Genomic DNA, 15,897 nt, shown 5'->3' with positions numbered 1-15,897 from the left:
TCAGCACACTCCTGGTGAAGTGCTTGTTCTTATGACAGGGAACACACTTGGTCAACTTGATCAATTACACTGGCAGAAAATACCATTGTATGGATAATCTAGACTAGGGCTGCACGATAATGGTAAAAATGATAATCACGATTATTTTGCTCAAAATCATAATCACGATTATTGATCACGATTATTTTGTCAAAAAGGGTAATGTTGTTTACCAATCTACACTTCACCCAAAAGGCCTGTAGGTGGCACACCAACTTCATTTAACCAACTATGATAACTCCGTTAGATGGTAAATTAATACAAAACACATGGTTTTGGTGAACACTTTGTAATCTGTATTAACATTAGATTTTTAAAGCAACACAATTCATTTACAAATGAGACAACCCACAGATTCAGATTGCCCAGCAAAATTCTTAAAGCAAAGAACAATGAAGAAAATTTCTTTGGCCAGGGACATTCTAAAATGCTTAACGTGAAAAATGCTTAATGTGGCTTAATGCACTGACAGCGATATTACAGTTTCTCTCAATCGATTTGGTACATTTCTCCAAACTCAGGTAACTGCTCTCAAAACATTTAACACAGTGATCTGTCCACTTTGTAATTGTCCTTAACAGATAGTAAATTCTCCTTAATTTCCTACAAATTAAAAATCAAATGCATAATTTTCTCAAAACACTGTGCCGCAATTCCCTAATGTAATCACAGCAGTTCATACAGCCAAACAAATGTTTAATATATCAGGACAAATATTTGCAGCTTTTTCATTGGTCTTCACAAAGATCACAAGCATTTTTGTACTATTTTCAAATGTGTGAATTGATGCAATTTAATCCACAGAAATTCAATTTGGCCAACTGAAAAATGTATATGTGATCAATCACTTGAAAATTTTAAATTGGAGACCTGATTTTTTTTTTTTTTTTTTTTTTTTTTACAGTGTATACAACTAAACTCGTAATTAAAGAACGTTGAAGAACACAATTAAAGAAAATGAAAAATGTGTATTGTGTACAAATGTGTATAATGAACTTGGTGGCTCACTGACGTCTATGCTCACTCATTTAAACAGTGAATCGCTGCCAGTGAAGCGCGGTTTCAATAGGCTACTTAATTTCTTTCTTTTTATAATCTCTACTATGTTAAAATTTTAAGAATGATTATACACAAATTTCATAATGTTATGAAGGTTAGGCTATAATCTGAACTTTTTTAACATGTTTTTTATAACAGATATTCGAGGTAAATATACCAGCAGGGTAGAAAAGTCAGCAGAGGGAGAGGAGGAGCAGGCGATCAGGTAAAGAAAAACAGTAGCGTTGTAAAGTTAGGCTGGATAGATAGATAGATAGATAGATAGATAGATAGATAGATAGATAGATAGATAGATAGATAGATAGATAGATAGATAGATAGATAGATAGATAGATAGATAGATAGATAGATAGATAGATAGATAGATAGATAGATAGATAGAGAGATAGATAGATAGATAGATAGATAGATAGATAGATAGATAGATAGATAGATAGATAGATAGATAGATAGATAGATAGATAGATAGATAGATAGATATATGGATAGATAGATATATGGATAGATAGATAGATAGATAGATAGATAGATAGATAGATAGATAGATAGATAGATAGATAGATAGATAGATAGATAGATAGATAGATAGATAGATAGATAGATAGATAGATAGATAGATAGATAGATAGATAGATAGATAGATAGATAGATAGATAGATAGATAGATAGATAGATAGATAGCTTTGGTGGGGACATCCCACCAGGTTTGCCCAGATTATACAGTCTATTATTTATGTTACCGAATATGGAAATGCACCATAGTTTATTAATACGTCTATTAATCACACACACACACACACGCACGCACGCACGCATAATAAATATATATACACACACGTATATATATATATATATTCCTTATTAGTGCCTGTGCGAATCGGATTCTATGATTGCAGTTCTGTTCTGTTCAGGGGAAGAAGATAAACAGAAACATTTTGAATGCTGTATAAAAAAGAAATGGATTATACACAGACAATGAGTTGATAGTGTGTTTGTGTGTGTGTGTGTGGGGGGGGGGGGGCAGTTCCCACTGGCCAGCCAATAGCGTGTGAGATGCCTCGACACTGTTTTGACTGGGCAGTAGCACCGGGTGATTTTACAAATTACTTCAGTATAGGAATATATAAATATAATTTTTTTTAAAAAATCCATGCATAAATCAGCACGAAATCCATGTTGGTCCAGATAGCATAGTGCTGTTCTAGCTGGTCCACCAGCACTGTCAATTCCCAGGTTGGGGTACAATCTAGCAACCAGCAATCCATGCTGGATTGGGACACAACTTTTGAAGTTTCTACACTTCTCTAAATTCCACACTAAATATCGGGGCTTCTTACTATTTAAAGTCACTATGATATATAAAAAAATAAAAAATAAACATTAATAAAAGTAATAGTATATTGCAGTGTTTATTATGATTTATTAGTGTACATTATTATGATTAATACATATAAATATATTAATACATTTTCGGAGCTTTCTTTCACCTATACTTGCATGCATTGAAATTGGATTTAGAATGCCTGAGAAGTGACGTAGGGCTACTGTAGGCTACTGTCTGCGTTTCTGCGCATGCGCATGTTATATCAGGGAGGTTGAAGCTCTGTTGAAAACTGTGAGCTGTGTGACTGGTGTATGCAATTTGCAGTGTATATTGTTTCTGCTCAACTAATGACGCCGATTTTATATTCAGTTTCACTGTTGTTGTTTTTTCCTTAAAATGAAACTATTACAGTGCGTGTAGTCACGAATAGGTCAAATGTGGGTCATTTTAGGTCGGCCATAAACCCAGGAAACGCTTCAGCGCAGCATTGACGATTTTTACGTACACATCAGCGCGAGAATTATGCTGCCATGACACCTGCTGAAGCAGCACGGAAGAAAAAACACGTACGGTTTGCCAGGATGGAAGAGGGCATTGACCACGAAGAGGATACGCTTTTCGACAAGCGTAAAGACATTAAGGAAGGGCTGAAAAGTGCTCTAAAGGGGGGTAAAGGGTTGCTGAACCGTGGGTTCGATCAAGTTAATGTAATTCTCCCCGGACGGAGCCAGAGCAATACTGGGACATGCTGGCGATGGCTGGTCAGCCTTGTGCTTTGCGCATCGTTTCTCGGACTGGTGAGTCTGTATGTTCAGCTTGCATGTGGAAAATAGAAAACATATGAACACACAAAACGCTTTGAAACATGTGATTTTAATGTCCTCTCCTGTTATTTAATGTCTGAAAATGTCCTGTGGCTGTTTTAAAATCAACTGACTGAAAAATAACTGGGAATGGATGTTAAAATCATTGTTATGGTAATTCCATAGACTGTAAAAAAATATGGACGTAGTGTCCGTGACGTCACCCATAGGATTCTGATAAGCCGTTCTGAAGCTAAAAGTATGGGCGAGCTGGGCGTTGCCATCTTGTGAGCGAGTCGTCGCGTGCCACTCCCGGATAACAGAAAATGGGCAAAAAGGCGGGATGTGCGCGGAGCTGAGGTGACGCAATAACTATAGACGGCGGATAAATGGCTATCCACTTGTAACCACGCCCTTAATTATGCAGAACCTTAAGGCTTTATATAACGTAAACGAATGAGTTATAAAAAAATTCACCCCCCTCAGAGTTGTCATGAAGATCAAAATTAGCCTTATAAGCCAAAACCACAATTTGTACCAGGCTGTAAACATGTTTTTTTCAGCTTTAAAGTTGAGAATTTTAACATGGGGCTCAATGAGATTCTGCTCCCTTCTGGAGCCTGTCCCTAGTGGCCAGTTGAGGAATTGCAGTTTACATTACTTCCGTATTGGCTTCAAGAGAGATCGCGGGAGGTTGCCGCTTGGGTAATTCCTGTTCGTCTTAGTCTTTCTGTATTGTCATTAAGATTATTTGCACAAGGAAAATGCCAGACAAGTTAGCAGAGGTTTAACATGACTGACATGTTAAACTGGGCCTAGGTACAATAAATTGTCAATAACTAACTTAAGGAATTCCTAAGCAGCCATAGTTTATAAACATATTGTATGCATTCACACAAAGTACATTTTATTTTTAAAAAATTCCTAATATCTTTGTATTGTTGGAGTTTTATGTAAATACTGGTATGTGAATATAGAATTACCACTTTGTCATTACTGTACCTCTGCAAGATCTCAATCAATTTTATGTGCAAAAGTTGGAATGTGCTGCACATAAAACTTCTTCTATATTTTTATATGTATGAATTTGTTTATATGGTATATTTATAGGGAATGGCTATCTCCGTATTGGGCCCTACCTTTGAAGACCTGGCTATCAATGTCAACAAGAACATCAGTAATTTATCCTATATATTTGTGAGTCGTGCATCAGGATACATTGGAGGCTCCCTGTTAGGAGGGATCCTTTTTGACTGTGTGAACCCCCATCTGCTTTTGGGTAAGGCCCATGGACACGACAGAGCAAAGGACTGTGTTAAATGAAGGATGCATTTTAATATTTAACTTTAGTAAATTATTTACTTATAAAAATGTGTGTTGATTATTTTGAGTGTGTCTAACAGGTGGACTCAACATCAAGGTTGCCGGTCTTGTGTAATCCGCAATCCTTGCACTATCACCCGATGAAGCTAATGAAGTTATGTTTAGATTTGTGTAACTTTTGATTGGTTAAGCGAAACAAAGATTTTAGAGCAGAACTATTTATTTAAATGACGCAAAAAAGGGGAAAACACTAAAAGGGCAAAATAAGAGGAAGGCTACAGAAAAGCTAGCTAAATTGCCCTAAATAATTCTTCCCTGTTACAATACTACAAACTCACGCAGGCATGGTCCTTACAACAGTCATTGATGTATGTCAAGGGGTTCAGCATTTTTTTTGTCATGAAGTGCCATTTTTATCAAATCAAATCAAATCAAAATTTATTTATATAGCACATTTAAAAACAACACAAGTTGAGCAAAGTGCTTTACAGGCTCCACAGTTAAGTAGCGTTTAACAGACATCCATAGACACAGAGCATTCAATCCACATATAGCTAAGGACAACTGAAAGCAACGGAAAATAAATACGTCTTTAACATAGACTTAAAACCAGCGATGGAGTCACAGGACTTGATGTAAACCGGGAGACCATTCCAGAGCCTCGGTGCCGCCACCGCGAAGGCTCGATCTCCCTTTGTTTTTAGGCAAGATTTCCGAGCCTTTAACAATAAGCTTTGTGATGATCTTAGTGGTCTCGAGGTACAGTGATGCTGTAATAGCTCCGAGATGTAAACAGGAGCTTGTCTGTGTAAGCCTTTAAAGGGGGGGTGAAATGCTGTTTCATGCATACTGATCTTTTTACACTGTTAAAGACTTGGATTCCCATACTAAACGTGGACAAAGTTTCAAAAGTTAAGGTGGACGTTTGATGGGAGTATTTCTTTGTCAAAAATACTACTTCCGGTTAGGGCTGTTTCGAATGCCATTTTTTGAGCTTCGAAGCTTAGGTGGCAATCAATATCGAATATTCGAAGCTTCGGTGGGTGGGGCTAAATATATTATAATAGTGTCGGTTTGCATTTGTATCATCTTTCACGACTTCACGTTTCACTCTTCGGCATCGTAAATGTGTTGCGGCAGACCCAGTGGAGTGCAGTGTTGCATTTGGTGCAATATGATCAGGTGGCACACATTCTTTAAATATTAATAAACATTTAATAAACATTTAATGTTGAAAAAAAAAAAAAACGAATATTCGAATCTCAAAACTGAAAATCGAATGCCACCTCACCGAACGAATATTTGAATATTCGATTATTCTAGTACAGCCCTACTTCCGGTTAGTCATAAGTTTCGACAAGTTTTTTGCGATCATGCGTCCCCTTTGACGTTAATGGGGTGGAATTTCCTTGTATGGGCCTTACGGACAATTCTACCGGAAGAGCGTGAGAGAGAGAGAGAGGGAGAGAGCGAAAGTAACAGGCTACCCCCATCAAAGCGCTGGCTCGTAGGCTGCTGCACAGGTGATGTGCACAATTACAATGTCACCAAAAAAGTGCGTTTTTGGTTGCCAGACCAAGACAGTCCTGCACAGATTCCCCAAAAACCCTGCGTTAAGGCAACAGTGGATGTAATTTGCTTTTCCGGATCAGCAACTGAGTTGCGCAAATGTTTATATCTGTTCGCTGCATTTCGGTGCCGACTGTTTCATAAACAAGGCCCAGCTCGACGCCGGATTTTCCAATCGCCTAATGCTGAAGGATGGAGCAGTCCCAACGATAAAGGTCCCAACGTTAGAACCGCAGGCGGTGAGTAAGACTGCTTCAAATGTCTGTGTTTTTGCCTATGCTCATCAAGTAGCCCAAACATGATCACGTATAGTTAATTGATCAATGGAGCATGCGATGTGTAGTGCGTGTACATTTGTTTAGCTGGCCACTATATGTGTAACTTTATGTTTGTGTATTGTAAAAGCACTCCAAACAACAATACACAAAGAGGGGGGAAATATGTTGAACTAAATAAGCACGCTTCTTCATTCAAATGCGCTACTATTCCGTGTCTTTCTATGTAAACACTAACTTAGCCTGCCGTGCAAAACCAGTCCGCTTACTAACGTTACAATTGTCTAAACCACGCGTAAACACACGTGCACAACTGCACTTCCCACATGTACACCTTCAAAGACAAAAATACGACGATATAATTCAAGTATAAATATGTAAATAACACAAGCCGCTAAGCATATTATATTGTTATGTACCACATAGAGACGTCCTGCTCTAGTCGTTTTTGCTGCTGCTCCTGTTCAACTGCAGCCTCTTGGTCTGATTCCGGATCATAATAATAATAATAATTCATTACATTTATATAGCGCTTTTCTAGACACCCAAAGCGCTTTACACATAGAAGGGGGGAATCTCCTCAACCACCACCAATGTGCAGCATCCACCTGGATGATGCGACGGCAGCCATATTGCGCCAGAACGCTCACCACACACCAGCCGATTGGTGGAGAGGAGACAGAGTGATGAAGCCAATCAGGATATGGGGATTATTAGGCGGCCATGATGGACAGAGGCCAATGGGCAAATTTGGCCAGGATGCCGGGGTTACACCCCTACTCTTTATCGAAGGACATCCTGGGATTTTTAACGACCACAGAGAGTCGGAACCTCGGTTTAATGTCTCATCCGAAGGACGGCACTCATTGTCAGTACAGTGTCCCCATCACTATACTGGGGCGTTAGGACCCACACAGACCACAGGGTGAGCGCCCCCTGCTGGCCTCACTAACACCTCTACCAGCAGCTACCTGGTTTTCCCAGTTGGTCTCCCATCCAGGTACTGACCAGGCTCAGCCCTGCTTAGCTTCAGTGGGAAACCAGTCTTGGGCTACAGGGTGATATGGCTGCTGGCCATATCACCCTGTATTGTGATGTATTTAATCAGATACATCATAGATGTATGGCTGTATCTGATTAAAAGCCATATTTTTATTTTGAATAAAGTTTTTTTCCCGCTGTTAGGGATGACACAGCTTTACGACGCACTCGACTCAACACAATAGCAGCAGCGCACACGTCATTATTTAGCTCCGCTCACACGACACGCCCCCACCCGCTCTGCTTTTTTCGGAAAGACTCGGAACAGCGCATCTTTCTTATATAATTATAAAAAAAATAAAGACTTTTCGGAGATATGCAGGATGCAATGCTACTCTATAGGTACTCAAGATTGACATGACAATGACTGAAACTGAGTGTTTCACCCCCCCTTTAAAAACCATTAAAAGCACCTTGTATTGGACACTAAACTCTACAGGGAGCCAGTGCAAAGATGCCAGAACTGGAGAGATACTGGAGTATTTTCTAGTTCCAGTCAGCAATCTGGCCGCTGCATTCTGCACTAGCTGCAGATGTGCCATGGACTTTTTAGACACCCCCATATACAAAGAATTGCAGTAGTCTAATCTGGACGAGATAAAAGCATGGATAACAGTTTCCAAGTCTTTGGTGGACAGGAAGCCCTTTAATCTGGCAATACCTCTTAGCTGAAAGAATCTACCCTTCACCACGCATTAATCTGTTTATCAAATTTCAATTCAGCGTCGAAGATCACTCCGAGGTTTCTAACTTGAGTCTTAACATTAGAAGCTAGGGTGCCCAGGTCCTCAGAGAGCTGTTTAGCTAGCTTCGGCGGGCCGAACACCACCACTTCGTATTTGGACTCATTAAGCTGAAGGAAACTGTCTGCCATCCACTGCTTTATCTCATCCAGACAATTGAACAGTGCTGACCCCTTTAAATCGCCCTCAGAGTTCAAAGGAAAATACAACTGGGTGTCGTCAGCATAACAATGGTAAGCCACTCCATGTTTCTGACAAATTAAACCCAGTGGAAGCATATATAATGAAAACAGGACGGGCCCGAGGCATGAGCCTTGAGGAACCCCACAAACAACAGGGTGAACGGAGGAGATAGAAGTCCCTATTTCCACCGCACATGTTCTCCCCTGTAAATAGGAGTCAAACCAGGCTAAAGCAGAGCCCCCAATACCCACCCACTTACTCAGTCGTTCAAGGAGAATCCTGTGGTCCACTGTATCAAAGGCTGCACTAAGGTCCAGCAGAACTAGCGCTGTACAGTTTCCTGAGTCTACTGATAAAAGCAAATCATTCGACACCCTAAGAAGAGCAGTTTCTGTACTGTGTTGCGATCTAAAACCTGACTGAAAAATATCAAAGATATTATTTTCGTTTAAAAATAGAGAAAGTTGCTTAAGTACCACCTTCTCTAGCATTTTAGACAAGAAAGGTCCCTTAGAAATTGGTCTGTAGTTGTCTAACACAGCGGGGTCTAAACTCGTTTTCTTTAAAAGCGGAGATACAAGAGCGTGCTTGAAATAAGATGGCACTTGCCCCTCTGTAAGACTCTGATTTACTAAAAGTGTTATAGTGGGCCCCACCACGTCCCACACCTGAATTAACAGACGGGGCGGTAAAATATCCAACGAGCAAAAGGCAGGCTTCAGATGTCGGACAATATCCAACAGCTCAGACGAAGAGACCGGATCAAATGTGGTCAACTGACCCCCAGCACACGCATCGAGTGATGGTTCCAGGCTGCTTTTTCCGTCATTGACAGAGTTAGAAATGCCGGCTCTAATAGTTGAAATGTTGTCCATAAAAAACTGAACAAACTTTTCACAGGTTGTCCCTGCATGCTCAAAATGGTTATGACTGACAGGACTCATAACAGATTTAATTACACGGAATAAAATTTTAGGGCTGTGCTTGTTTTTTGAGATTAAATCCGAAAAATATTTCGCCCTAGCCGCTTTAACAAACTGTTGATAAGACAACATACGCACTCTTAAAATCTCGAAAGAGACCTGCAATCTGTCTTTTACCCATTTCCTCTCTGCCTGCCTCCATTTTAGCCTCAGCGTTCGACTTTCATCATTAAGCCAGGGCTGAGATGTATTTTTTGCTTTTACCTGTCTCCAGGGGGCGACACAATCCAATATATGGTTGCATCCTATATTAAAGTCTAAGACGCGCTCCTCTAGACTTTGATTCAAAGAATTAAACTTGAATGCTAGCTCGTGAGTATTATACTGCTCAGAAAACTTAGAGGCAGAAACAGCATTTATGGTCCGGGCATGACGGCCAACTACCCCTGGCCCAGCACGCTGCCTAGCGATAGTGATATTAAACAAAATAACAAAGTGATCTGACAATCCCAAATTCTCTACAGACAGATCATCCACCGGGACACCCCATGACAATACCAAATCAAGAGTGTGCCCCTGTTTATGTGTTGCACCAGCCACCGACTGCGTCAAGTTGAAAGAATCGAACAGTAACAGGAAGTCTCGGACTAAGGGCTTCTCAGGACACAACAAATATGAATATTAAAATCCCCTAATATAACAAGGCTATCACCACAAGTAGCCATAAAAGATAAAAACTCAGAGAACTCCCCTATGAACTCCCTGTTTAAACTGGGAGGTCTATATATTAGTGCAAACATAATGGGCTTAATCAAGGTGACTTTAAACACTTGTACTTCAAAACTAACATACTTGTCAACTGTTATCGGCCTACATTTAAGAGTTCTTAAAAATTTTTGCAATCCCCCCTCCCCGCCCCCCGATCCTTGGAGAGTTGAGAGCGTTATAGTCTGTAGGTGAAGCTTCGACGAGAGAGCCCCTATTACAGTCACTAAGCCAGGTTTCAGTCAATAGGCAGAAATCCAAATCGCGTGAAGACATAAGATCTATAAATAACAAATCTTTTTTAATTAATGACTTTATGTTCAAAAGGGCTAACTTAATGATTGAACCTGTAGCCGGCTCACTTTGTTTATGTAGAATTGACACACATTCCAGGGAGCGAAGATTCACAGGGTTAACCCCTCTCTTCCCGAAGCACCGCTGCCAGTCATCGATCCACGATGACCGCACCCAGCGATGAGGAGAAACCACGACCAAGTAAGAGTACATTACATCCCGATAGCACGACGAGAAACCCCAGCAAGGTGGGTCGATGAAGTCCGCCGCTGAGCTCGAAGATGAGATCAAACAAGCCGCTGAAGCACGTGCTATCACACGCGCCCGTCTCTGTGCCACAGCCACACCCGCGCGCTTGCCTCGTCTCCTATTGCGTTTCCTTCTGTTGCGACAGAGCTCTGATAATCCACATAGGTCAACCGATGCGCGTTCAGATAGTAGAGGATTACAGGACCACTGACCACCTGCATAGCCTCTGCAAACATCCACCGCCGACTCCCGAAAACTTAAAAGAAAGTCATGCTCATACACTCGGAGAGAGCTGGCCCTCTGCACGCGTAATGCAAAGAGCAGGATTACCACATAGAAGACAGACAAAGACCGACGGCATGCCGAGTGCATCACAGGCGCCATCTTTTCCTTTTATGTTTCTGAGTGTCACTGTTAATGGCTAACATAGAAATAGTGTGGAACTATATATATATATATATATATATATATATATATATATATATATATATATATATATATATATATATATATATATATATATATATAATATATATATATGTTACATTTTTCAAAATCCTTTGTTTGGTTTTAGGCTTTGAAGAACAGATTTCCAGTGGGCCTATTTACACCTGTTTTTTTCATGTGTTGTAACCAAGCCTGCAGTCTCCCTCTCATTTACTGAAGCTTTCGCGCCTCGATCGCCCCCCGGTGACCGGTCCCAGTATAGCCGCTCCTCTGTGTTTTCTAATGGACGCGAGGCAAACTAAATAATAAAATTACACTTTAAAATGTTTGCATGTAGGCTTGCTGAGGAGGAGCTCAGTTCCTATGTCGCGATGCTTGCTGCAGTAGCGCTGTCATATCTTGCTACCGGGAGTCGTTATAATATTTTTGTATTACCATTTTAGGAAGAGTAAAATTTAAATTTGTGGCTTCAACAACCATCTGGAATGTGCACAAATGCCCTCTCTTTTGGTCTTCTCACAATTGGATAGCTATCTGATCAGAGAAAACAAAGTGCCCATATACACTTGGTTGAATATTTCTGAGATGTATAGCACTGACTATGTACTGCGGAACAAGCTCTAAGCTTGTGTCTAACTTGTGCATGTGATGCGCAGTGATCGCACTAGTGGTTTATCAGACCCATGTAGCCTACTTTTATTTACTTGTAAAGTTTAATTCTCACACTTTAATTCTATATAACTTCTTACTTAATAAAACAAGCAGTGTTGCTATGGGGAATGATTTGCTCCAAAATGTGGATCTGTTTGCTGGTATGAGGTATTTTTTTCTGAATTAAATGCATACATCTCTCTCACTTTTGCTCACATGCCAGCGATTAATCCTTCACCCGCCAACCCCTGAGTGTGTGTTTTGTGGTAGGACCCCAGAGAATTGCAGATTTATTTGGCTAAAATGTTTTTATTGTTAGTCATGACAGTTAAAGGACATTTGTCAGTAGTAGACTGGTGTGGAGTATATTCTCCCTTACATTTTGTATTAAATCATTTATTTATTTTTTGTGGATATGTGATATTAGTCAAGTTAACTTTATTTATATAGCACCTTTACAATGAGGATTGTTTCAAAGCAGCTTCACAGTGTTAAACAGGACAATATTGCAACAGAATTTGATTCTGCTGTACAGTCGTTCTGGAGAAAACAGTGATGTTATCAGTAGTGATCGAACGATAATGATTTTTTATTTTATTTTTTATTACCGATTATTTGCGTGTTTATGTGCCTATAACTGATATATAGAACCTATATTTATTTATTGTATTATTTCCTTTTTTTACAATTCTAGCAACAGCACTGAACTAAACTTGAAGGGTTAGTTAACCCAAAAATGAAATTGATGTAATTAATGACTCGCCCTAATGTTGTTCCACACCTGTAAGACCTCCGTTCATCTCCGGAACACAGTTTAAGATATTTTATATTTAGTCCGAGAGCGTAATCGATCAATGATTCGGATCGCCAATGTCATGTGATTTTAGCAGTTTGGCACGTGATTTCATTGATCGATTCACTGATTCACAACCATTTTAATTTTTGAGGATTGAACACAAACAAGGAAGAGAAGACAATGCTGAATAAAGTCATAGTTTTTTTTTTTTTTTTTTTTTGGAAAAATGTATTTTCAATGCTTCAAGAGATTCTAATTAACCCAATGAGGTCAAATATGGACTACTTTGATGTTTTTATTCCCTTTCTGGACATGGACAGTATAGTGTGCATACACTTGCATACGCTGTCAGACTAAATATAAAATATCTTAAACTGTGTTCCGAAGATGAATGGAGATCTTACAGGTGTGGAACGACATTAGGATAAGTCATTAATGACATCAATTTCATTTTTGGGTGAACTAACTCTTTAACTTTTTAATCACTGAAATTTTTGTAATTTTACTCCCTTACATACAGAAAAAAAGACACTTACATTTTCTTCAAGAAATAGTCTGAAAGAGTGATTTAAAAAAAATACAGTGCAAAGTCTTTTTAACATTAATGCGTTTGCATATTTTTAATTTATAACATGTTGTATATATGCATATTACAATTGTACAGCCAAATCATATGATCAAGTATGACTCCCTTGGTGATTACGGTTAATTTATATCTGCAGGCTTCTCAATGTTAATCACAGCGCTTGGGATGTCTGGCACTCCCTTCTGTAAAAAGGCTTGGCTGCTCACTGTTTTGATGTCCGGTGTGGGGGTTTCAATGGGAATTTTAGATACAGGTAAGCACGCTTCCCAGTGTTTATAGTTTAATACCAGCATTAAGCAATTAACAATAAGAATTTTGTGACACTCAATATAATATTCTTTATAGCTTCTATTTTAACTCTTTGAGTTTCTGGTTGTCAACAGGTGGTAATGTTCTCATACTGAACACATGGGGAGAGCAGGCTGGGCCTCATCTACAGGCTCTGCACTTTAGCTTTGCTGCTGGAGCCTTTGCCTCCCCAATCATAGCCAAGCTGCTGTTCGGCTACCGTTCCAACAATGTCTCCATTAACATCTTACCATTTGCCAATCCAAAGAGCACTCCTTTACCATCTATGTGGGCCTACATCGTGATAGGCGCTTTTGTTTTACTTGTGTCACTCTTCTTTTTTATCCTGTACTCCTGCAGTTCCCCCAACTCAAATAGGGCCAAGACGCCCTCAGGGAAGCAGTTGTTCTCCAAACATCACAACGCACTCATATTCTTGTTGTCTGTGTTCTTCTTCTTCTACGTTGGAAGCGAGGTGGCGTATGGTTCATTTATATTTACCTATAGCAAGGACTATGCTCATATGGAATCAGCTCAAGCGGCAGAACTGAATTCACTGTTCTGGGGGATGTTTGCAGCTGGTCGTGGTCTGGCCATATTCTTTGCGACTTGCCTCCACCCAGGCACCCTGATCCTGCTGAGTCTAGTGGGCACCACAGTTTCCTCACTCCTGCTGTGTCTTTTTAGCAAAAATGTCCCTATGCTCTGGACTTGCACTGGCCTGTATGGTGTCTCTATGTCTACCACCTTTCCCAGTGGGATTTCATGGGTTGAACAGTACACAACTGTGACAGGGCGCTCAGCTTCAGTGTTTGTGGTGGGTGCAGCTCTTGGAGAAATGGTTCTGCCAGCTCTGTTGGGCTTCTTACTAGGGAGGGTGCAGAATCAGCCATTGCTGATGTACTTGGCACTTTGCACATCCACCTTCACTTCTATCCTGTTCCCTGTCTTGTACAAACTAGCATCACCAGGGGGGGATGCCACCTTACGGAAAACGTCAGGGAGATGCACCAAGGATGCGGATTACAGCGAGTATTGCCAAGCACTGCTGGACAATGTGGAAGAAGAGGAGCAAGAAAATGAAAGTGAAGCTGACCAGCGGAATGCTGACTTTGAGGTGATAGAGATGGATGATGCCACCCTGTTGTGCTCTCCTTCTAAAGCCTCAGTGCCACCTGATGTTGCAGCCAGTGCTCTTGCTGCCCAATCAATGGCCGCCCCATTATCAGCAGCACCCTCAAGTGACACCACAACTCTGTCTAACACTCCACAGACTCTCCCAGACGCAAACTCTTAATGTCCCTCAATAGGGAGAAGAAAGACTAATATATTGCACTGTCAAAGATTTTTCAGACTGAAGCCCTTTGCCAGGGACTGAGAAGTGGCTGCTAAATCCTTGCTCACCAGATCCACCTGAAGCAGTTTTTTCTTTGTTGAAAAGCTCACACTAGCCAGTTGATTTGCACCAGTTGCATGTTTGATGTTCCTTATGGCAACACAGAAACTTTTTCTACTTACCAATGTACAGGGTTATTTGGAAGAAGTTTAATTAGTATATTGGACATCAACTGAGAATTGTCCTGTCATTGACGATCAGCCTTATAATGGGACTCTATTGTATATTAGTATTATATTGGATTTCTACATCTCATTTGTTATTGTTGGTTGATTTATCTTGAATTAAAGGTTTTTGTACAATTGTAACCAGCACAATACACCAGTCTTAAAGGGATAGTTCACTTTGAAATTACATTTTGATATGTTTTAGCTTACCTCATGGGCATCCGAGATGTAGGAGTATTTGTTTCCCCAGTAGTTTCAATTTTGATCATTTTAGGTCAAACCGTTCTTGTCTATGGTCACCACCTCAAAGAGCATACACAGAGAAGTCCAAATTAAAGAATCCCCCATCGTAAGTACACACTGATGGCCTAAGACACGAAACGAGCAGTTTGTGTGAGAAAACTAACAGTATTTATATCGTTTTTACCTCTTGTACACCACTATGTCCAACTGATCTGAGGGCGCGCATGCGTGTTTCCTGTTGTGACATTCAAGCGTTCTGGCTTTAGTCTGCGCAAGCGCGGAAAGCGCCGAAAGTGGATCTCTTGCGCATGTACGTCTCTCATTGTTTACACAGAAATTTGGGAAGTGTTACCTTTCACTGTAAAGATTTAAACATATTTAGACATACAGGACTTCGCATTGGAAGAAGATTGATATATTCATAACCATATTTATTTGAACCAGAATACACTGATCAAGAATGTGATACCACTTCCGGCGCTTTCCGCACTTGCACAGACTAAAGCGCGAATGTTACAACAGGAAACTCGCACGCGCGCCCTCGGATCAGTCGGACGTAGTGGTGTACAAGAGGTAAAAACAATATAAATACTGTTTGTTTACTCGCACAAATCGCTTGTTTCGTGTGTTAGGCCATCAATGTGTACTTACGATGGGGGATTTGTTTAATTTGGACTTCTCTGTGTATGCTCTTTGAGGTGGTGACCATAGACCTGCATTATGTGAGGCACAG

At 40.2% G+C, this 15,897-nt stretch overlaps 1 protein-coding gene and 1 pseudogene across 2 annotated transcripts; one reads left to right on the top strand and one right to left on the bottom strand.

Moving 5' to 3' along the window:
* The first annotated feature begins 2,670 nt into the window (after positions 1-2,670).
* On the top strand, positions 2,671-15,165 carry LOC137041291 (sodium-dependent glucose transporter 1-like). Of its 2 annotated transcripts, XM_067417398.1 has the most exons (4): positions 2,671-3,219; positions 4,336-4,504; positions 13,207-13,323; positions 13,454-15,165. In XM_067417398.1, exons 1-4 carry the CDS (start codon positions 2,953-2,955, stop codon positions 14,653-14,655), a joined length of 1,755 nt encoding a protein of 584 aa, XP_067273499.1. In that variant the 5' UTR covers positions 2,671-2,952; the 3' UTR covers positions 14,656-15,165. The 2 variants fall into 2 exon arrangements, with proteins under 2 accessions (XP_067273499.1, XP_067273500.1); XM_067417399.1 differs by lacking the exons at positions 2,671-3,219; positions 4,336-4,504 and adding an exon at positions 5,784-10,542.
* LOC137042087 (5S ribosomal RNA) lies at positions 7,351-7,467 on the bottom strand (annotated as a pseudogene).
* Positions 15,166-15,897: the final 732 nt, after the last annotated feature.

Source organism: Pseudorasbora parva, chromosome 15 (assembly GCF_024679245.1).
Source record: "Pseudorasbora parva isolate DD20220531a chromosome 15, ASM2467924v1, whole genome shotgun sequence".
In the NCBI taxonomy this organism is placed as follows: Eukaryota; Metazoa; Chordata; class Actinopteri; order Cypriniformes; family Gobionidae; genus Pseudorasbora; species Pseudorasbora parva.
This window is presented reverse-complemented; position numbering and strand designations above follow the sequence as displayed.